Genomic DNA, 22,845 nt, shown 5'->3' on the forward strand with positions numbered 1-22,845 from the left:
TACATCACATCACAAAAAGTGTTACAGTAAAATATCTCTAATAATTCACAATCCAAACAAACCCGTAACGTAAAATAAGCGTTCAATTAGTTTGTTTATTATACGCTCCATTGTGATCTAAATTGACAATGTCAATTAAACATTGTATTTTTTGAAATACAATCGTAAAAGTCTAATTTAAACATTATATTTTGATCTAATTTTTAAAAGTCTACAATCATGTTGCTTTTCTCTAAAATTGTGTTGATTATAGCTTCTAAATAAGACTTCATTTTCAAGCTAAATAATTTATGGGAAGGAATGGATTGGGTGGTATAGGAAAAGAGAATGCAAATTCTAAATTCTAAATTTGAAATTTTTTACTTATATTAAAGAGAAAATTCAAAAAATGAACCTAAGACCTTGTTTGTTTTGTAGTTTTCTAAGAATTTTTTCTTTTTGAATAAAATAAATTTTTCAATCACCTATTTAAAAAGGTGATTGGATATTTTAAGTTTTAATATTTTAAAAGGATTCGTTATGACATGTTCTCAATTGTTTTTCATTAGTACTTTAAAATAATCCTATTGGAAAAAAGAGAGAAAAAAACTAAAGATGGAGGATTTCCATTTTTTTTGATAGAATATCCCATATGAATTGTATTTTTTTTGATGTTTTTGTAAAAATATATACTATAGTAATGAGATTTATGTGAAATAAAAATTTACAAAATTTGTCAAGAATAATATTTTAAAAAATTTTCTACAAAAATTTACAATCTAAACTGGACATGAGATTAGCGGTGAACAGTTTACTAAAAAGATTTGAAGGGTATTTCAACTTTAACAACGGGTACACTATTATTCTGCATCTAAGACCTTGTTTGGATTAAAGTTTTTAAAAAAAAATATTTTTTGTGATTATATTTTTTAATTATTTTTTTATTTTACATACATTAAATTGTTACTATATATCTTTAACAGAACATTATAAAATAACAATTCATGATAAAGCTCGCACATGTATGTTGAATTTAGAGGCGAGTGATGTTCAAAAAATGAAATAGCGATTCACCTCTTTGTTAGGCTTTTTCCGTGTTTGGGCCTTGGGGATATCTTTTGGGGATGGGGGGGAGGGAGGGGAATTGATTATCGGTTGCCCTTCACCCACAGGATATGGAGGAACCAAAAATGCATATTGCATATTAAAAATAAAGGCGAACCTGGGATTACTGGGTAGTAATTATTAATTGATAAGAGGCCGAAAATAGGAGCAAGGCTGAGTTGAGTTGTAAGTGAGGCGGTTTTAACATTTATTTGGTTAGCGCCAAGCAACTTTTATTTGGTTACTGCCAAAGCAGGTGAATAAGTTGAGCTGAGCTGATCCCTGCCCTCCCACCCACTTTTTCCTCTCAAAGTAATTTTACCGTCTGCTTTCATTCTGCAACATAACCCTCTCAATCAAAGTATCGATTCTCTACTTCTTCGATGATGAGTCGGTTAATTCTCTGCTCAGTATCATCTTTCTCGAATCTTGATTAGGGTTCCCACTCTCTTGGTCAAAAGTTTGACTGGTACGGTTCTTGAAGTAGTGAGCACTGCTGCTCCCCCTGTCGCCATCATTTTTGTTCAGCAAATTCGAGAAACTTCAGGTCGCTGATACTTCTGCTGCTCTAAAGTGTATAAAGATTTCTACTTGTAAGTCTGTATTGGGAACATCACGTTTACTGATATCAGAATCAACACACGCAAGGAAAAGCTTCTACTGTTTTCATTACCTTCTACTTACAGCTGATTCTGTCACACCCTAAATATTTTATAGTTTATCGCCTTCTGACGATTCTGGGTCAGTAAAAAGCTGTATCTTATCATCATTTTATTCCCTCTTTCTTTATCGTTTTGAATTTTTCCGGCTTGATACGCGATATTAGGAGTTTCACTTTAATAGAAGAGACCCAAGAAAGTTTGTTCTTTAGGAGTGCTTCTATAAATGAAGTCACCCCCTTTACGCTATTGTACCTCATGTTCTTAGTAACTCTTTTAACATCGTTTTTTTTTTTTTGGCATGCCCAGTTAAGTCGATCGAACCATCTGATAAGGCATTCTGAGGAGGTGGGTTTGTTTCTGTGAATGAGTACTGTAGTTCGGGTTGAGCCAGCTACTTGAAGTGATGATTCTTTCTGCACTATTGACATCGGTTGGAATCAATCTTGCTCTTTGTTTTCTGTTTTTTGCATTGTATTCCATATTGAGAAAGCAGCCAGGCAATGCCGGTGTATATGCACCAAGACTGGTTGCTCATGGCAAATCCCAAGAGAGAGGGGATTTCAGCTTGGAGAGGTTATTACCGTCTGCTGGTTGGGTCAGAATGGCATGGCAACCCTCAGAAGATGAGCTTTTATCAGTTTCCGGTTTGGACGGCGTAGTATTCATGCGCATTTTTATCTTCAGGTTATTCAGTTTTGGATTTCTATATGCGTGATTGCACGTCAAAGGCTGTTCATATCTACGTGTCCGTATGCCTTTTTCTTTACTTTTGTTGCATGCCACGTTTTGCTCAATGTACCTGTTTACTTCTGCAGTTTGAGGATCTTCACTTTTGCTGCGGTTATTGGGGTTTTTATTCTTCTTCCTGTTAATTATATGGGTGATCAGCCAAGTCTCGACTTCACGGGCGTGCAAAATAAAACTCTGGAAACTTTCACCATCTCAAATGTGGGTGATGGCTCAAACAGGTGATTTTTGTCTTTAATTATGAACCCGGAATTTACTGGTACTTCTGACCAACGGGATATAGGAGATTGCTGAGGATAACAAAAGCCAAAATCATTGAAAGAATTCCCACATTTGTGCCTTTTGTCATGTTTTCTAATTCTTATATATGTAACACGTCTTACGATAACAAAATTGATTCCTTTGACTTCATTGCCCCTTTGGCTTAACATTGGTTGCATCAATTGGCTGGTATTAATTGACAACGCAGAGATGTAGTACAGAGTCTCAATTGCTTGCTGAAATTTAGTGCATTTATAGCAGATATTTAAGTTGGATCTGATCTCTGACTGTCTATCTTGGCCTTTCTAAGGTTGTGGATTCACTTTTGTGCTGTGTATGCTTTCACGATGTTTGTTTGCTGCCTTCTTTATTTTGTAAGTAAATCATCCCTTGTGGTTTTAATTTATCTTTCCTGGTCAAAATATTATGAATCTAGGAGTGTTTGGACTCTGAAATACTATACAATCTGCAGGAACATGCATATATCTCAGCCAAAAGATTGGCGTGTTTCTGTTCATCGAAACCTCAGCCACAAGAGTTTACTGTTTTAGTCCGGAGCATCCCTGTAACCTCTGGGAGAAGCGTCAGCAATACTGTTGAGAGCTTTTTCACAGAAATTTATTCTTCTACGTATCTTTCACATAATGTAGTTCGTCGAACAAGCAAACTCAAAAACCTTATCGTAAGCACCATGGGAATTTGATATATTTGTCACTTCCAATATTTGCAGATCATTTAAACAATTGTATCAACTTCATTTTACTTCTCTGAGAATAATCTTCGATTTGTGCCTTCATAATTATTTAATATTAGCTGAATTGAGAAGTTTGTCTTGGATTTATGTTTAATTCACAAGTCTGAGTTTAATTGAGAAGTTCTGGATTTGTTATAGCCTAGTAGAATAATGTGATATTGGCTGCTTGTGGAAAAATTTGAGTAATTGCTATACTGTTACTTTGATTTTACACATTACAGCAGAGTGTTCATTGACTAGACATTTTCCTGGGAAATCATCTCTGGTGTTGCCATATTGACATGAACCAGAATATATGCTGCTTGGCCAAAGGTTTTATGTAATTTTGTGAAGATATCTATGCACTACAAATATACAACAATGTGGAAACTGGATACCATTGCTGATATATGGCATCTTAGTCTGTTTATGACATTTGCTATGATTTGGTCTATGGAAACTAACCACATTGGCTTGACGTAAAAAGCATGAGTAGATGCAAATGAAAAATCTCTTATTTCTTTCTATGGGTTCCAACAATGTAGATTAAGTACTTTAGTTGCTTCAATCTCTGAGATCTGTGTAATACTCCTCCAGAATGATGCAGATAATTTGTATGGAAAGCTTGTGAGATTGAGGTCAGGCAACGGGAGCGAGCAAAGGTTCAAGCGTACTGGGTTTATGGGACTTAGTGGACGTAGAGTTGATCTTCTGGAACAATATGAGAAGCAGTTAGAAGATGTTGAAGATAATGTGAGGACTGAACAATCTTCAGTTGCAATGAAGGTAAATGACCTTTCTTTGATTTTGTTGGGAAGTGGATTTTGTTGGGCAGTTATTTGTTTCTGGAAGCATTTTTCACTTTATCTCATTCTTGGCACCCAATGATTTGGTTTGTGTAGGAAGGGAATACTTATGTTTTTGTCAAAGTAATCTAGAGCAACTCAGGAAAGCTAAATATGATACTAACCTGAGGAGATGGTCTCATATTATTGGATTCTCGAAAGCACTTATTCAATACCCAAACTTTCCTTTTGTACTTTGTTAGAAAGTGACAACCCAGTGAGTTCATTTCTGTGAGTTGGTTTTGCATTGTCTTTACGTTATGTTAGCTTTACATGGTACATCAATTTAAGCCACTGCACAAGCATCTTTAAGCTGTAAGAAAGTCTATCTTCATTGAAAGGAGCTCACATATATCCTAATGATGGCGTGCTAATCAAGGAAGAGAAGATCTAAGTGAATGACTAATCTTCAAACATCAACTGTCAAGTTTTAGCAGTATTGGTCCTCTAAAATAAGCATCATTTGGACAATGGTGCTGTTTCAGACTTTTTTTCGAACAATATGCTTTTGTTTTCATTGTGGACTGAAGCCACTTGCTTCTCTTTGGCTGAATTTTAATATCTTTCTAGTGCCTATTCCGAATGTGGCATATGCTATTCTGAATGTGGCTAATATTCAATCATTGAATGGTGTATTGTATCTAGTAAAGGATCTGTCATTGTAACAACTTCTATGTAGTGACTTACTGCATTTATGTTGTGTTTATCTCATGACATCTCTTTTTTTCTTCTTCTTCTTCTTTTCCTTTTCTTGTGTTTACCAATTTAATGCAGTTATGCTGCCAATGTGCATTGCCCTAGGGTGCTCTGGTGTTTACCCAAATATCTGATATGCAAGCATTATAGCATCTGTCTCAAGGCTTATTAGTGAGAGTCTTTCATTTATATATCCTCTTTTTGTGTACAGGAAGTCCGGGCTGCTTTTGTATCTTTCAAGACCAGACTTGGTGCTGCAATAGCTTTGCATATCAGACAAGGGATAAATCCCACTGAGTGGACAACTGAGCGAGCTCCTCATCCCCAGGATGTGTACTGGCCTTTCTTTTCGGCATCTTTTACAAGGAGATGGATTTGCAGCATTCTTGTCATTGTTGCATTCACCGTTCTCACTGTTTTATTTCTCATACCTGTTTTAATAGTACAAGGTCTTGCTAATTTGGACCAGCTGGAGGGTTTCTTCCCTTTTCTGAAAAGTATTCTGAGAATGTAAGTAATCTTTCTTCAATTTTGTTTTCATATGTTTTGTACTCTAGTTCTCATGTTTCCTGAGTTAAGCATGTCAAATACTTGTTTTGGATCCTTTTAAATCTGCTCATGAATATCTGTAAGCTAGTCTTCTTGAAATGCTTGGCATACTTGTGTTGTTTTCATATGGTAGTCTTCTAGAAAATGTGGCTTCGAGCTCTTGAAATCCATGAACAACCATAAATGCTGATATATAAGACTTGGAAAGCTTCAAACTTGCATAGCAGAAGAAATTCATTTGTTTTGTCACTGAAGCTTCTTTTATATATGAATCACTTCAAGTGAAGTTAGCATTCTCCTTGGTATTATGATGTTCCCATGCATGAATTCACTCGAGACCTGTTGCGAGAAGGAAGAAAGTTAATTTAATCCTTTTTTGAAAAGTTATGTAGTTTGTTACGTCATTTTCACTTTTATGACACTTTGAGCTTTCTTTTTGGATGCTAATCACATTATTTAATTACAAAAAGAAAAATGAAAAAAAGATAGAGATGGTCTGACAAACTACATCGTGAAACTTGTATCTACTGCAAAAACGAAACTTTAAAGTCTTGCAATATTTGATGCACATTCTCAATTTTTATCCAGAATCTTAATTGCATAATCTCCTCCTCCTTACAGACAGAGTCTATTTTGGATTATTAATATGAGCTTTTGTTGTGTGCAGATCGTTCATCAGTCATGTGGTCACTGGATATCTTCCTAGTCTTATTCTTCAACTGTTTCTCTATTTTGTACCACCCATCATGGTCGTATTCTCCTCCATACAAGGATACGTTGCTCTAAGTGAGATTGAGAAAAGTGCCTGCATCAAAGTACTGTGGTTTAGCATATGGAACATCTTTTTTGCAAATGTATTATCAGGATCCGCTCTCTATCGTTTCAGTGTTCTTCTTGAACCTAAGGAAATTCCGAACTTATTAGCTGTTGCAGTTCCTGGCCAGGTATGTGCTTCAATGTTTGGCCAGCTGAAATGATTATGTTGATCAAAGGATTCCTTAGTAATGTATACCAATTTCTATTATATACTACCCTACATTACCACCTCAAAACATGGAATTCTTTGTATGGAATAGAATGGCTATATTTTGCCTTGGAGAATCAAGTCTGTTCTTGTGCACTAGTTTCATCCTGATAGGACTTAATACAAAGAAGACCTGAGAAAAATGTACAAAGGTTTGGAATTTTCGTGATTTCATATTGGGCCATTGTATTTCCAGGGAAGACGTTCAATTGAAAATGCACTTTGAATTGAGCAGATTATGAACATTTCTACAAGAGATATGCTAATAATTTCAGCAATATAAATTCCCTGTGACACCTTCTCACACACTCTTGATCAGCTGAAGCATCTAATAATCGGAGCTTCAGTGGAAATAGAAGCCCCATTTGTTGTCACTCATTACCCACAGATAAAAATATAAACTATCCCCATCACTTAGTATTGAACAAGATTACAGGGCGTATGAATCAGCATCATGTAGTCAGAGCTTAAAGAAATGCATTTATTAGACGAAGCAGTAGTATTACTATTTGGCAAATTGAAAAAGCCTTAATAACTTTACCTATGCCCACTTGTATGTACTCCAAGAGAGTGATATGATGCTGCTTTTTTCTGTAGGCTACTTTTTTCATTGCATACGTCGTGACTTCTGGATGGACTGGTACTGCCTTAGAACTTGTTCGATTTATGCCACTCATATCTAGCTTCATGCAAAGGAAATTTTGTGGGAGTTCTAATGACGAATTGGAAGTGCCATCAATTCCTTACCATGGTGTAATTCCTAGGATTCTCTTTTTTGGCCTTCTTGGTGTAACATACTTCTTCCTTGCACCTCTCATTTTGCCTTTTCTCTTGGTTTTCCTCTGTATGGGATACATAATCTACCGAAACCAGGTCAGTCAGCTATGTTTCTGGTTGGTTTTTATCAAGTTATTAATTTGATATCCTGCATGACAATATCTACTTGCCTTAAATGAGATTGGGGACCATGGAAGGATTCTAATGCTGAGTCCATGCACCATTCCTTGTCTCGCACGCAAAATGCATCTGTGTTTGACAAGTTGTGATCCAAGTTAAGATCTTATTATATAATGCTTTCATGTAATGAAGATTGGAAACTTTCTATCAAGTAACTGGAAGATTTTGACTTTCTTTTTTGCCTTTGTTTCATGCAATCTTCAACTTCGTTGTAGTTTTAGTTCTGTATGATGCAGAGTTCTAGCACTAACTTGGCTTGGCACCTAGACGTTACCTAGTAACCTTGTCAACTTATATAAAAAAAATATTCCAAATAAACCAACTGGGAAGTTTTAGGATAAAACTTGTACACGAGTTCCTTCTATTAGTTGCACGTGAACCTTTTCCTGCTTGCGAACAGACAAAAAAGTATAGTGGTATTGATAGGTATTCAGTGCTTGATTTTGAATGACTGAAGGTGGAAGTGACAACTAAAGAACTTAACATAAGTGGTAATTATATATATTCTTCATTGTGTTATCCTTGAACCTTTTACTTGATTTCCTTTCTTTGGATACTGTTTTTCAACTTGACATTTGTGATATGGCCCACTGTTGTGTCTTTTAGATGGTGGCATTTAATGAGTTAAATTTGCAGCTATATCCTTCTTCTTTTTGGGAGAAAATCTTGCAGATAGATTCATTGAGTTGTTCTCTGTTTCAGTCCTCCTGGTGTCCCTATATTTGCAAATTTCTGGTAGTCAGTATTCAATACATTTGTACATTTAGTATGCGTAGCCCTATCATTAAGGCTGTTAGACTTTCACGTGCTTTACAACTATTTTGGCTTCAGATACTGGTTTAGATTATCATTGGTGTTTCTTTTTGTGACTTAATCCACATTATAAATTTCAATTAGAAGAAACCTAAGCTTGGATCTTTTTCATTTTCTTTTTTTTTTTAAAATTGTCATTGAGCAGCTATTAAACGTTTATGTACCCAAATTCGATGCTGATGGAAAGTTTTGGCCCATAGTACACAATTCAACAATATTCTCATTAGTTTTGATGCATATCATTGCGATTGGAATATTTGGCCTGAAGGACCTGCCACTGGCTTCGAGCTTAACAATTCCTCTTCCAATCCTCACTCTTATATTCAACAACTATTGCCAGAGACGTTTCCTGCCTGCCTTCAAGACTTATTCTGCTGAGGTAGATTTTTCCACCGACTTGCTCAAATATTTTATTTTAAAGTGTTTTAGGTCTTCGTGCAGGTGATAACCTTGCCCTTTTTTATACTATTGAATATTGTTCAGTGTATACCGAATCCATTTTGATATAACTTATACAGTCCCTTTTTTTAATGTTTGCTTTCAATTCTTTCTTGCAACTATTTAAACTGTCCTTGAACATTGTCCTTTTCCTTCTATTTAAACCGTCCGCGCAACTATTTAAACTGTCCTTGAAAATTGTCCTTTTCCTTCTATTTAAACCGTCCTTGCAACTATTGCTATTAAAAACCCTTTTTCTTGATTTTTTATAAATTCCCTTGGTGCCAAATAATCTTAACGAGAATGACTAACTAATCCTTGCTCAAAGTGCATGGTCATAGGGGTCACTGTCTAACAATCTAATTGCACAAGGGTTGTTGATGTGAAGGAAAAGCGATGCATGAGTGTCTGGCATAATGTATGAAACTGCTCATTGTTTGTAGTCCTACCTAGCTGTGTTTGATCTTAATCTGGCACAACTGTTAAAAATCTAGCACGTATTCTCCATAAATGTCAAACATTGGTGCAACACAGGCTATCGTGAGGCAAGAACACTTGAGGCAAAAGTTAAAAAGGATTGGTAAAGAGCAAAGAGAGAGAATTGTTTTATAATGACATCCATTTAGATATGCTTCTTTTGTATCATTACTTTTTGCTACTATGACGCTTAAGATTGGTTGGGGAACGTTTACAACTTATTTGATGGTTTTATCACTTGCCAGATATCTTTAAATAGTATTCTATTAGAAATATTTATGAAAAATAAACTGAGCATGAATCATAATGGATGATGATATGTGTGGTCTATTCTTCTGCAAAGTAGTATTCTGATTCGATGTATAATATTGGAAAGTCTTGTAACAAGTTATGTGTTACAGAGTTTGATAAAGAAAGACGAAGATGACCAAAACGACCCTACAATATCTAGTTTCTATGAGGAACTTGCAACTGCATACCAGGATCCTGCTCTGGTACCCGTTCGGTATTCTACCAATGGTGAAAGAATAAACTCTCCCCTTCTTGGAGTTCCTGAGTCTTGAACTTGAGAGAGGTATTCTGTCATTTCAAGCTTCATTTCAGTCACAATCTACTGGAGATGTGCATGGGTGGGAAAAGGAATCACAATTTTCATCCTGATGCTCTCTGCTGGATTTGTTGTGTAGAACGCATGATTGGTGGATCAATCACACTGGGCTCGTTACGTTTAATCCTTCTGTATTTTCTTCTTTTCATACTGTTTCGGTCTCAGTGTTCTAGATGCAATTCCTCACATTTTATTTATTACAGGAGCATTGTTATGCAACTACTTTAGCTTCCCTTTTTCTTTTCCCCCTTATGGGCATGATTGTGGTAGGACTAATATGTATAACCAGAATACTGCTTGAATTTTCGACATGAAGGATGTATAACGTCCACTAATATGTAGTCACTCTTCCTCGCTGTTTCATGCAAAAGCAGCAGCAGCAGCATTATTGTTGATTTTCACCTGATGCTCTTCCGTGTACACTCTCTCAACATGTCCGAGTTGAATATGTAAAGATAGATATTGCAAGTCAATCGTGTCGTCATCACGAATTGTGTGGACTGAAGAACCCTCTGATTCGTTCCAGGACCCCCACTTGGAGTTTGGAGGGCCATTGAGGAATGTACCTTTTTAGGTTGAATTGATCAGGTAGTGAACTTGCAATCAGGTTTCCACTTGGCAATCAGATGGAAAGAGAGAGAGGAAGATGGTTTTGTCAAGCGATCAAACAACAAACGCAAAAAGGTAGGTTTTGTCGACATTTGGAACACTTCGTCTATTGTATCTTTTTATCCTGTTGTGGCCGCTCACTTTCTTCCCAATGTCTCGTCTGTCCTATTCTTTATCACCTTTTATCTTTGTTGCTTCCTCTGAATACCAATACCACAGGAAACTTGAAATGCACTGCGAGCATCAAGCCCATTTGCTGTGCGATTAAAATACAAGAAGCCCGTGATACCTTCTTGTTGCCTGCTCATGTAATGACATGTAATAGCTTTCCCCTTGTAAAGACTGGTCCTTTTCCTGTTTCCTACTCCCGGGTCTCGGGTTCTTATACTTTCTTATTACCCAACTAAGAGAGAAAAAAAAAAAAAAAGACAAGAGGAAGAAGAAGAAATAAACGAATGGTTTTCTTTAAGCTAAGTCATCCCTAAAGAAACATGGGTATTTTGTACAAAGAAAGAATGACCCAGATCTCAAGATTAGATTTTTTTTTTTTCCTTGTTCAGTTTCGTAGTTTAGTTGTGACATGTAAAGGGCTGGATGCTCAAGAATGTAAAAGCATGGACTCAGTCACTGACTGTTCTGCCATCTGGTTTCCGCTTGAAGCCAAGCTACAAGGGACGTCATTGTCTCTCTCGCAGCCCATCACCTCCCATTTGAGAAATGAGAAGAGAAAGCAGTTTTTGTATTCTACAAACAAACCATAAAGTAAAGGCAAAGGAAGAAGATTGTTCTGAGGATCTTAGAAGGAAGTTGGAAAAGTACATGACAAAGGACATAAATATGGAAGCCTGCCAGCGTCAGATTTTTTTTTTTGGGGACGTGCTTCTTGTCCGTGGCTTTGGAGGAATCGCTTCACTGAAGAATGACAAACGTAGCAAAATTCGAGATCGATGTTCCCACTCCATTTTTTAATCATCCAAAGTGGTTAGTACGACGACTACTATTTAGTGTTGAGCTCTCCGGAAAAACAACTAACTGTGAAGCTGACAAGGGCAAATATGGCTCAGAGGTACGACGACTTTAAACCGTCATCGCCCAACTCAGGAAATATGTAATATGCTGTAGGCCTCCATGGAATGTACCATATGCTACCAGTTGGAGAACAAGGAATTCAGGGATTAATCTAGAAACACAGACCTCGGAATATTTTCCTGAATCAAACGAATATTTTCAAGCTTTAGTCGTATTCAGAGGCCATTTAGCTATCAAATTTCGGAGATGTTCTTGATTTCCCTTTTGCGCGATTGCGTTCGTGAAATGAGATTGTAAAATAACGTCTTCTTATCCTCTCAAAACACATCAAACACCTAATATATATATTATTATAGCACCTTCAGATATCTTGTAAATCTCAATTAATCGAATCCAATATTTCTTGAAAGACACTCTAAGCTAGGTACTGCAACACTGTTGTGGGAATTTCTTTCCCCGCTCTTAAATTTTTCTCTTCGTGAAAAATTACTATGAAGTCTCACTCACTGGAATTCCTGTAACATGAATACATTGAGATGGTCACTTGTAGCGCAGCTCCATCGTGGGCTTCAGCTGTTTGATCTAATTTATCTATCTTGGGGTCATGGTTCGCAATATCGGCTGATACGTATTGGTATCGGTCGAGTCGTAATCGGAACTGAGGGGACTGGTACGATATCGATTTCCGAATTGCGAATATTACCGTATTCGTGACGATTTGCTTTGACTCGGTCGATATTGGTCGATTCAAATCCGTGATGCATGATATCGGCCGATATTTTGAATCAACAAGGAGTTGACTCGGATATATTTTTAAATTGTGTCTTTTTTGATATTTTCTAATTTTAGTAATTTTTTCAAAAATTTTGGAAACTTTTGTGTGATATAATATTCGTATCACGCGATATTCAACCGATAAGCCGCGATAGATATGGGACAACCGAGACCGCGACCCGCCATGGCGAACCATGCTTTGGGTTGTTGATGTTGTACTAGAAATATCCACAATGACAAGGAACAATCAGTCTTTTTCATCAGAGTGATGACTTCAATGCATTATTTCTCCTTCCACGACTGAAGAATTACTGTGCTTCTTTTGGGTTTATTATTAATTCAATCAGTAGCAAATCGTGATTTCTTTCCAAACTCTCTGATTGGTAGACCGGTGGCTGTAGCTATGCTGCACATACATAAGGAGATCAAGGCCCCAAAAAAAGCCAAAATCCAACTCGGGTTAGTTTCATTTTCATATATACTTAAAATAATCGGTCGAGACATTGAAATGCCCCTCATGTACAGCTAGCAGCGGAAGCCAGAAACTTGATCCTTTGGCTGGGTCAAAGCTTCGATTTCCAAAAGAATCATATTGAAATCGAGCAAAAAATACTAGCTTAATATCTCTCTATATCTCTGCCTACAACATCAAAGAGAAACCTCCACATGTTTTCATCTGATGCCGAATATTAAAACAACAAAGGTGTGTGTACAAGCAAAAAAGGACCTTTTCAAACTTCAATTTGCCTTGACAGGTTCTCATGTCGTACGTGTATAAATATGTGTACTTTGTTTGTCAAACTTCCAAGGGACCCCATTAACGAGCATCAACCGTCTAGTCGACAAACGTAGCTACCTACCCATCCAACATTGGGATAGCTAGAAATTGAACTACTCAGAAAAACTGATGGCAAGGAAAAGAAAGGCCGGTGATTGTATGGATAATGAGAAGAACTCATCCTCCTCGTCATCGTCTGGTGATGAGGGAAACGTTGCATGGGATGAAATGGTGAAGGAAGCTGCAGCTGCTGCTGCATTCGGCGGAGCACGGCGGGCCCGGAAAAGATTCGTTGGTGTTCGACAAAGGCCATCAGGGAGATGGGTTGCGGAGATAAAAGACACCATACAAAAGATAAGGGTGTGGTTGGGCACTTTTGACACTGCTGAGGAGGCAGCCAGGGCCTATGATGAGGCTGCTTGTTTGCTTCGAGGGGCCAATACTCGCACAAATTTCTGGCCTTGTTCTTCATCATCTTCTGCAACCCCAGCTCTGCCTTCTAAGATCACTAATCTTCTTCTGAGTAGGCTCAAGGCCAGAAATAATTCTCTCGCTGCTGCTGCTGCTGCTTCTGGTGCTTCATCAGTTCCAGCATCGGATCATGAGCAGCAAAGGGAGTCGCATGAATTTCCTGATGATCAATCATCTGAATTTCCTGATGCTCAATTCACTGATTTCCTCAATGATCCTGAGGATTATACCCCTGAAAAAGATGGTACCACCACCAGCACCACGGCTAGTAATTTAAGTACTAATAATAGTAGCGATTCTCATTTGAGCTCGAGCTCTGAATATTGCTTGACCCAACATGATCATCATTGTGAGGTGATTAGAGAACCAAGTTTAGACCTAGAGTGCTGGGATGACACGGTTCAATCTTCCAACGGTCATGAGTGCCTGAGCTGGGGTGGTAGCACTGCTGAAGATGAAACAGAGGAACGTGCTGAAGAAGGAAACAACGTCAATCCCGGGATCGTGGATTTCAATTTTGTGGACGAGATAGAATCTTGTTATAACTGTTCTCCCTTTGAAATTGCTGGACAAATATCACAGCCTGTGGAGATGGAGGATTATGGAGACGATCCATCCATGCTGAGCGAGGCGATGAAGAGGATGAACTATGAGAGGAAGTTTTCTGCTTCTCTTTATGCCTTCAATGGGATAACTGAATGCTTAAAGTTGAGGCTGAGATCAGTGAGTGTACTTCAACAGGAAAGATCAGAGCAATTGACTAGACTCCGTAATGCATGTAACAAGAATATTCCAGATCAGGAACAGCAAGAGACACTTCAAGGGGACAATGTTGAACTCATCAAGAAGCAAGAAGAGGAAGCAACTCCAGCTGATGCTGGAGCATCTTCTTCAAACTTTGATGGTGACTTATCGCTCTGGAGCTCTATTGATCTCCCACCTATCTGCTATGTCACTTAGTTGGGTAACTAGTGACCTTTGGCTTTTGAAGTTCGAGCTACCTCAATTAGGATTCAAAAATTGGTAAAACAGATTCTGACTGATACATCCATCACGAGCTAATTCTGAGTTGGTATAGGAAACTAGAACTATCATGTAACTTCCCTTCCCCAGATTTAGCAGTCAGGAAAGACTGAGGTCCGTTATGTTGTACTCTTAACATGACTTCCGGTTAAGATTTTACTTCCTTCCTTGAGATATGCCAGTTCTACATTGTTTTTTTTTTTTTTTTTTTGGGTTAAAGCAGCATAACTCGATGTACTTCCAACAAATTCACGTCTTGAACCTTTCTGAACGAATTTTCATGGATGAAATCAATCTTATGTCCTTCAAGAGACCGTCCGCGATAAAGTAGAAGACAGAGGCACGTAAAAATGAAGTTCTTGTTTGGTTTCTTTCCTGTTTCTTTTGGCTTTTGATATTTATGCCTAAACGATTTGATAAGGTACAGGGTTTATTAATCCATCCACAGTCATATTCTCCAACAACCATTTACTAATCAATCTGAATAAGCATTTGAAGATTATAAAACCATTCAATTGTAAGATATGTTCCTTTATTGTGAAAGAAGAAGTTGTCTGTGCGGCTTCAAGACTCCAAGACAAACTTCGAATTCTACGCCTTGATTCAACTTCTGCTTTTTGGCTTGTCCCGACTCCTGACGAGGAAGGCTTCTACATTTTGTTGCAATGCAATATTTGGCAAAGTGAATGAACTCTCACAGCTCGGTTCATATCCAGCTTGGATTACTTAAATACCTTTTTTTCGTGGGATATGATTACCTGTCAAGTACAGTTAAGCCATTGAAAAGAATCCCGTTTTGATGAAATAAAGAAGCAGAAGATGCTCAAATATGGGGACAATTAATCCTGTGGAAGCCCAGAAAACAGGGTGAAAGAGGGAAGTATCAAGATACGAGTATTCCCAGCTGTTAGGCAACTATTCTTTGAATAGCAAAAAAAAAAAAAAAAATGCAGCAACCCATGGAAATCTGAAGGTGAAAACCGAAGCATAAGGCTGACGAAATTTTAAATCATATCAATATTTATCCAATATCTGCCTCTGCACATCAAATAACCTAATTATATAAACTGGTTCATCGTGACAAATTAGAAAGGGAAAATAAAAACTAAAGAGGTTGTGCAAGAGGCCGAAGGTCCTAGTGCGTCCACAAAAACACAGGCTGTGCATGACCATTCACATTTGAGAGAAAAGGATGAACAACTACTGTGACGTTAGGATAAAAACATTGTGCCCACTTCAGCTGCTGTAGCTAAATTTTATGTACATCAACTTTCTTCACAAGCGTCTAGAGATCTTTAGGACGGATTTTTTCAAATTCAGAGGACCCGAAGCTGAGTAAGGAAAGCTGCACAAAGATCCAGAAAGAGTAGCTGGGGACCTTGAACCCTCTGTAGGTCAAGTAGGTACTTGTCCTCACGAGTCTTGTAAAGCTGCAGTTTAATTACAAACATTATCAGATCACAATCAAATTGCAGTTCAACCAAATTTTTGGATAAGTAATTGGAGGGAATTGAAGAAGCATAACATAGGTGAGCCGCACACTGCAATGGATTTCACTTTCCTGAAACCCAGCTATCTTTTTGTATCACTTGTTTTAGATTCGAAGAATACTCAATGAAGTTTGGGGAAGGAGGATAACTTCTAGCATATTTTAGAGCAGTTTGTCTAAACAGTGCCCATGGAGCCCCAGGCGTTACTAATTTGCGAGAGTGATGTTCAATAGGAGAAGTCTAAATGCAAGAGGGAAAACAAATAGAAGTTAGTGCACCATATACAGAAACGTAATGTTTGTCACAGGCACGGGCATGGGCACTGGTTAGAAAAATCTATTTCAAAAAACGGACTCATTAGCATCTAAAGTTGTACACTCACAAAGAAAATGATATAAGAGAAATACCTGAATCTCAAATTTGACCACAGCTGGTACCCTAGCAACGCCTTCATTTTCTCTGACACAAGAATCATCTCCAAAATAATGATTACTGTGCATAGAGTTGTTGATCATCACTTCATGTTGACCAGGAATCCCAGGACTCCACCTGCATTTCATGTTGTAGTGCCCAATCCTTTTCCAACACACATTAAGTTCTTGCAGCGCTCTTAGAACTTCAGTCATAACCTCACGAGGATGTGCTCGAGACTGACAAGGTCAAAAAGAGGGGAACAATAATTGTTGTGAGAATGATTTAGCAACTTTTGAAAATAACTGTTGCAAGCACTCAACTAAGATTAACCTGAAGTCCCAGAGCCCACTTTCTGTCATACAGACACTGTCTCAAACCAATCTGTTGGTAATCCATAATTCCTGTTATGCGTGGTGAAGCTACAGCTTCATTTGATTGCATTTGGTTAAATCCCGTTTCCTAGAAACAAATGAAAGCTTTAGTCAGGTCAGATCAACTGGTATAAAAAGGTTGATAAAGATCTTCAAAGATCTAACCTGTGACGTGGAATCTGAGATTGTTTGATCACATTTTTACCTTCTTACATACTAAAGCTGGTTCAGGCACGGTCCATTGGTTGTGCCAGTTTATTATAAAAAGAAAATTATCAACTCAAAATATTCTCATTACTTGGAACGCCTTGACGAATTTCGGAGATGGTTTTTGTTTGTGATAGATTATGAGGGATAGAGTAGACATACGAGGGATAAAGTAGACATTTGCAAAAGGTGACAAAAAGAGTAAAACCATAAGCGGGCTTAAGCTTTATTTATGATATAGATATCGATAAAATAGATCTTATTACAAGTAAACTAGACAACTAGAGTAACTATTGCCATCAATATGAAAATTAACGCACCATTGACTCCTCAAATTCAGCTCCAAGGTAACCACTGGAAGCACGGAAACGATTGTCTAACAGCAAATAGTATGTAACAGTTCCCTGAAAAGTTCAGAAAACATAACTGCACCTTTAACCAACCCCACGTCGTCAAATTTGGAGAGAGAGAGAGAGAGAGAGAAAGAGTAACAAAAAAAAGAAAAGAAAATACCTCATTTTGGACCCTCTTGCAGAGAGAATCAATGAGGCTTTCCCTGTCAAATCCCTTTTTAACCACTTCAAGCAGAATCTCTTCATCGATCTGCACTTGAAGGATTACAAAAACTAATCACTGAGATGAATTGGAATTAATATCACTAAAGTGAGGAACCCAGGTACAAAAGAAATTGATAGAGAATTAAGAATGGCAGAAACCATGTCAATGGACTGAAGAAGAAGGAGTCACTGACTTGCAATATGCTCAAAAAAGACTTTAAGATTTTTTATTAATGGAACAACCTAATTCTATCTCATACAAAAAACTGAATGATTACAAGAAGACAAATTTAAATATGAATAATCGAAATATGGGTCTTCCTTTAATATCTGAAGTGTACTTTATAAGGGAATTAATTGCAAAACGAAGTACAAGTTAATCGATCAAGAGTAGAAAAGGCAATATTCTGCAAATTGTAATTTCTCCAAACAAATAAGCATATACACAAAGGAGTGTTGAAAACAAAGAAAACTATCAGATGTCCTTTTGCAACGTATGTTGCAATGCTCAAATCATTCTCCTAACCAACAAGAACAGTTTGGCATTGTTGAATGATTGACCAACAACCTGCATCCTCCTAATTCATTTCAGCATGCATTTTAGATTGTTAAACACAAACAATATAAGTAGTCAGTCATCAATAGTAACATGAATTCACAAGTAAAAGGAGAATATAGAAAAGCTATGAGCATTTGCAAGTCATGCCACCACCTAACCTTTTTAGCTTGTTGGCTTGTATCTGGTGGAGGCACAGCCAAATAGCGTGGCAAATGAGCTTGGAACCAAGGGTGTAATCGTATATCAGGAATGGTGATTCGCTTAATAGGGTCAACTATTAGCATCCTTGGAATCAAATCTCTTGCACCAGGAGACAAATGGCTGGGAAGAGTGTATATTCCACCCTGAATAGTAATTTCAAAGAAAATTACAATGATATAAACACACTTTCTCTTCTTCTTGCTAGTAAAAATTGCAAAAACAGTTGCAACTCACCTTTATTTTCTTAAAGAGGTTAGGAATATTTTCATCATCAAATGGCAGGGTTCCACAGAGAAGTGCATATAGAATAACACCACAGCTCCATACATCTACCTCGGGCCCAGAATATAATTTCCCTGATATAACCTAGATACATGATAAACATCAGGTTTCTAATTCCACTGTTGGAACAAAAACATTGCTCAGAATAGAAACCAAAGGCTTGGAAATTTTGGAGCGTTTATGTAAAAATCTGTTTCGAGCCACCAAAACCTTATGCACCCAGCTATACCTCTGGAGCAGCATAGTTTGGACTTCCACAACTGGTCTTCAGAAAATGACCATCGTGCATGACATTGCTTAAGCCGAAATCAGCAATCTTCACATTTTTGTTGGAATCCAGAAGCAAATTTTCAGGCTTAAGATCCCGATGAGCCACCATATTTCTGTGGCAGTACTCCACCCCAGAAATTATCTGCTTTCAGAAAGTAAGATGATTCACATTAATAAACAACAAAAAACCAATAATTGCATAAGGCTTTTCCACAGGCAAATTTGAAAGAGTAATCTCCGTGTTCCACCATAATTTTATGGCAGAATTTTGAAACTCGAAATTTTCTATAACAACGCAGTAAGAACTACTATCTCTAATGTAAAATGTATCTATACAACATAAATCATGCCAGATTCTTTACCTGCTGAAAAAATCTTCGAGCTTCATCCTCCTGCAACCTACCCTTTTCAACAATGTGATCAAAAAGCTCACCAGATTTGACATACTCCATCACAACAAAAATATCTGTTGGGGTCTCTATAACCTCATAAAGGCGAATGATATGAGGGTGCATAAACAGTCTCAATATCATGATCTCTCTTCTAACTGCAAAACCATCAATAACATGCATGATGTGAGAGTCTGAATCCAGAAACAAAGCACCCTAAGTTAAATTACAAATGACAGTAAATGCTTTATAATGGGATTTAGAGAAGAAAGATTTAAAAGACACTAAAACAAACTGCTGTCTTTGATAACAAGAGATCTGGTCATCAAAAAAACCTTTAGAAAGAGACTAGATGTCACATACATGAATTCGGTACTAAAAGAACAAATATAATGCAGAGGATAATGATGATTAGAGTTTTGCCAAGATCTAAACTTTAATATATTATTCTTGATAATTGGAGGAGAAACCTCCAACTATCAATTAAACTAATAAAGCAAACAACCAATTTCAGTTTAAATGACCATATTTTGCACATAATAGCAAGGCATCCTAAAAGAGGGAGGCAAATATCTCCAATCAAATAAGAATATTTCCAAGCTAATTTGGTTCAGAAAGTGACATCCCACAGTCATATGTACCCTGCAGAAAAATAGGACATAAAAACAATGTCCATGTGGTTTAACCTTTTTCTTCCATTTCCATGTTCTTTATCTTCTTGCGGTTAAGAATCTTCACAGCAACTTTGTGCCCTGTTAATGCATGCTCAGCAATTTTCACTTTCCCAAAAGAACCAATTCCAAGAGTTTTTCCAAGCTTATAGTTACGAAAGAATGAATCTGCACTACCACTCCCATGAACAGCAGGTCCATCCATTTCCTATATGGGTAACCACAAAAGTCAAAAAATGGAAGTGCAAGCTTTACAAACATCATAGCAGCGCACATATAATTTATGCAGTACAAAAGCAAGAGAAATACGTTATCTTACAGGAACATAATCCTAGATAGCAATACTTTCTTAAAAAGGAAAAAATTGCACAATCTTTTATTTCATCATGAAACAAATTGCACAGTCAAATAAGGGCCATCATGAAAAAAAATCCTTTACTTTGGAAAAATATTTATTTCATAGGATAGAAACAAAGTTATTTAAAAATGCCCAAACACAAGTTATGAATTGCCCTTAAGCAAAAAAGATAGAATAATCACTTCTCCCTACATCTCAGAAGTTCCAACTTCAATTCTAAAATTAAGTAACGTTAACAGAATTCATCCTTTTCCCTTTTATCTCTGCCAGCCTTTCCTTCTTCAATAATTGTATGTTCCACAATATCCCCAGCAAAAGGTTAACAAAGATGAGCAAAATTTGTCAGTACAACAAATACTACAAAACCGTCAGCATATTTACAATCTAATTCAGTTTGAATACCCCATACACCAAAAAATAAAAAATCTAGACTTTACGAGGGACGAATTATAAGAACACCTAAACCTTGGTATTCAAAAATCAATACTTTCAGCATGATATCCACATTCAAATTGAAAACCCTACCTTCCATAGATCCACACATTGTGAACAAGCAAGACAAAATCATCGCCCGCCCAATTCAAAAGAACAAAACTTTCAACGTGTCACATACATGTATAAATACAAATAGAAATTAAAAAGCCAGAAGCTCACAGCAGCGAAACTGAGAAAAGCAGAGAAGCGCTTCGGCAGAAATTCTGGCAAAAATTAACATGTAAAACGAAGGGAAAAAAAGGAATAATTACTGAAAATGCAAAATCGACAAAACTCTAATCTACTCTGATAATTTTGAAAAAAAAAGTACAATGAAATTGTTTTGCCTACGGAGAGAAACAATTTCGTAAACAGAGAAAGAAAACTCACACTAGAATCTCAAGCGTGAGCAAGGAGAGCTGCAAATTGCGAATGTCGAACTCGGGGGAACAAGTGTTCGAGTGTGCCGTTAAATAAATGCTTCCTCCACTCTCCCAGAAGAAAAGGAAACTTTTTATTTATAGTAATTACGTGGGAAGGAGGATTTCATCGTTCCTCAGTTATGGTAATTCTCAAGCAGTGATGACTCAGTAGCTGCTGCCCGACGTTTATCTCAGACCCAAGAGTTCCTCAGACATGGTGGCGGTACGCTGTTAAATCCCCTATGATTGAGGAGCTTAATTGTGGGGAGGATGACTCCCAAACAGAAAAAAAAAAAAAAAAAAAAAAAAATATCTCGACGTTGCCTCCTTTTCCTCTCTCTTGCTATCTGTTTTACTGAGTCAGCTATATTCGTTTCGTTTTTCCTGGCTTTTATTATTTTTTTCTTTTTCTTCAATCGAATCTTTGATTGGTTTGATTGGAGACTGTTGCTAATTTCTTGGTGGATACGATCATGATCTACGGCTTTAATTGGATTTCTTTCTTTCTTTTTTTTTTCTTGGTAATTACCAATATCGCTTGGAGTGATATAGGAATCTCGTTAATTACTCCGATTGAATATAAGTACTAGTGTAGTTTCTCTGTTTTCTTTTCTTGGGTAGAAATAATACTACTGCTACTAGTTACCATTGGAATAACCGACGTGGTTTCTTTCCTTCTTTCCCTTTTTTTTGTTTCACTCAACAAAGTTTTTCATTTTGGCACCTCATAGATTTGCAGTGTTACCGTCATTTAGGGTCCATAAATGTTAGTATGTTGACGCAATTCTACGTGTACAATATCTTTGTCCAAACTTTAAATATTGATGGAAAGTTTTTTTTTTTTTTGCCCGATCAAATTCTCTTGATGAGATTTAGTGGACTTGGATATAAATTTATTGACTTTATTTGAAGTTAGGTTTAGATATAGACAATTTCATAAAAAACCTAGACACATTCCAAGAAAATGGTAAACGCCATTTGCAATACATATCCTACCCCACTTCTTATTTCACTCTCTGCCGTATTTTTTATTATATTACTATTTCTTTTTGATGAATATCATATTTTAATTTTTTTTATTTTTTTAAGATTCAATAATTATTAATTCAGTAATACACAAAATTTAATAAACTCACAATTTTTCATGAAGTTTTTGCTGTCTTTTTTTATTTTCTATTACATACTATTTTTCGAGACTATTATATTTATTTTTTACTATGTTGATAGTTATTGGATTTTATGAAAATTAAAAAAGAATTAAAATATGATGTTTACGAAGAGAAAATAATAACGTGATAAAAAGTGAAACGGGAGATTCATTACACATAATCGTGGAGGCAAAATTCATAATACCCTTGAAAGGAAACGGAGCAATGTTATAATTAGAAGGGAAGAAAATAAATCAATTCATGGAGTGCCATGATAAAAATAGAGCAATTAAACAAATCAACCGTAAGCAGGTAAGGCTCTCCCCAGCATGCTGATTAGAAAAATCCTGAGTAGGTGGTTGGACGAGGAAATACAAAATAGTACTTAGTACTAGTGACAGTAGTATGGTACTGTATTCGAATCTCTGCGGCAGCAAAGCCGAGTACTTTATTGAC

The 22,845-nt window shown here is 36.8% G+C and overlaps 3 protein-coding genes across 7 annotated transcripts; 2 read left to right on the top strand and 1 right to left on the bottom strand.

Annotated features, from left to right (window-relative positions):
* Positions 1-1,345: 1,345 nt before the first annotated feature.
* LOC113698716 (CSC1-like protein HYP1) lies at positions 1,346-10,274 on the top strand. Of its 5 annotated transcripts, none has more exons than XM_027218625.2 (11): positions 1,346-1,630; positions 2,052-2,429; positions 2,561-2,713; positions 3,064-3,127; positions 3,226-3,435; positions 4,084-4,272; positions 5,239-5,537; positions 6,244-6,520; positions 7,198-7,473; positions 8,516-8,749; positions 9,687-10,274. In XM_027218625.2, the coding sequence occupies exons 2-11, from the start codon at positions 2,149-2,151 to the stop codon at positions 9,846-9,848; spliced, it is 2,145 nt and encodes a 714-aa protein (XP_027074426.2). In that variant the 5' UTR covers positions 1,346-1,630; positions 2,052-2,148; the 3' UTR covers positions 9,849-10,274. The 5 variants fall into 5 exon arrangements, with proteins under 5 accessions (XP_027074426.2, XP_027074429.2, XP_027074425.2 ...); XM_027218624.2 differs by having other exon boundaries at positions 1,348-1,676; XM_027218626.2 differs by lacking the exon at positions 1,346-1,630 and adding an exon at positions 1,684-1,824.
* A 2,723-nt stretch (positions 10,275-12,997) lies between these two features.
* Positions 12,998-14,772, top strand: LOC140010979 (uncharacterized). The gene has a single exon (XM_072058711.1). It carries the CDS (start codon positions 13,212-13,214, stop codon positions 14,511-14,513), a length of 1,302 nt encoding a protein of 433 aa, XP_071914812.1. The 5' UTR covers positions 12,998-13,211; the 3' UTR covers positions 14,514-14,772.
* A 778-nt stretch (positions 14,773-15,550) lies between these two features.
* On the bottom strand, positions 15,551-21,349 carry LOC113699336 (SNF1-related protein kinase catalytic subunit alpha KIN10). The gene is made up of 11 exons (XM_027219631.2): positions 21,210-21,349; positions 20,003-20,195; positions 19,290-19,474; positions 18,887-19,069; positions 18,610-18,741; positions 18,333-18,518; positions 17,572-17,661; positions 17,379-17,462; positions 16,811-16,939; positions 16,474-16,716; positions 15,551-16,006 (listed from the first exon to the last, which is right to left on the bottom strand). The coding sequence occupies exons 2-11, from the start codon at positions 20,190-20,192 to the stop codon at positions 15,893-15,895; spliced, it is 1,536 nt and encodes a 511-aa protein (XP_027075432.1). The 5' UTR covers positions 20,193-20,195; positions 21,210-21,349; the 3' UTR covers positions 15,551-15,892.
* Between the last annotated feature and the right edge of the window lie 1,496 nt (positions 21,350-22,845).

This window comes from Coffea arabica, chromosome 7e (genome assembly GCF_036785885.1).
Source record: "Coffea arabica cultivar ET-39 chromosome 7e, Coffea Arabica ET-39 HiFi, whole genome shotgun sequence".
Taxonomy (NCBI): Eukaryota; Viridiplantae; Streptophyta; class Magnoliopsida; order Gentianales; family Rubiaceae; genus Coffea; species Coffea arabica.

Bases quoted from the DNA above. Each gene is read 5' to 3' on its own strand.
- LOC113698716 (XM_027218625.2), top strand. From the start codon at position 2,149: ATGATTCTTTCTGCACTATTGACATCGGTTGGAATCAATCTTGCTCTT. The intron at 3,128-3,225 runs GTAAGTAAATCA...TACAATCTGCAG, and splicing joins TTTGCTGCCTTCTTTATTTT to GAACATGCATATATCTCAGC. The intron at 4,273-5,238 runs GTAAATGACCTT...TTTTGTGTACAG, and splicing joins AATCTTCAGTTGCAATGAAG to GAAGTCCGGGCTGCTTTTGT.
- LOC140010979 (XM_072058711.1), top strand. From the start codon at position 13,212: ATGGCAAGGAAAAGAAAGGCCGGTGATTGTATGGATAATGAGAAGAAC.
- LOC113699336 (XM_027219631.2), bottom strand. From the start codon at position 20,192: ATGGATGGACCTGCTGTTCATGGGAGTGGTAGTGCAGATTCATTCTTT. The intron at 18,742-18,886 runs GTATAGCTGGGT...TCATGTATCTAG, and splicing joins CAAACTATGCTGCTCCAGAG to GTTATATCAGGGAAATTATA. The intron at 17,662-18,332 runs GTTAGGTGGTGG...CTTCAAGTGCAG, and splicing joins CAAGCCAACAAGCTAAAAAG to ATCGATGAAGAGATTCTGCT.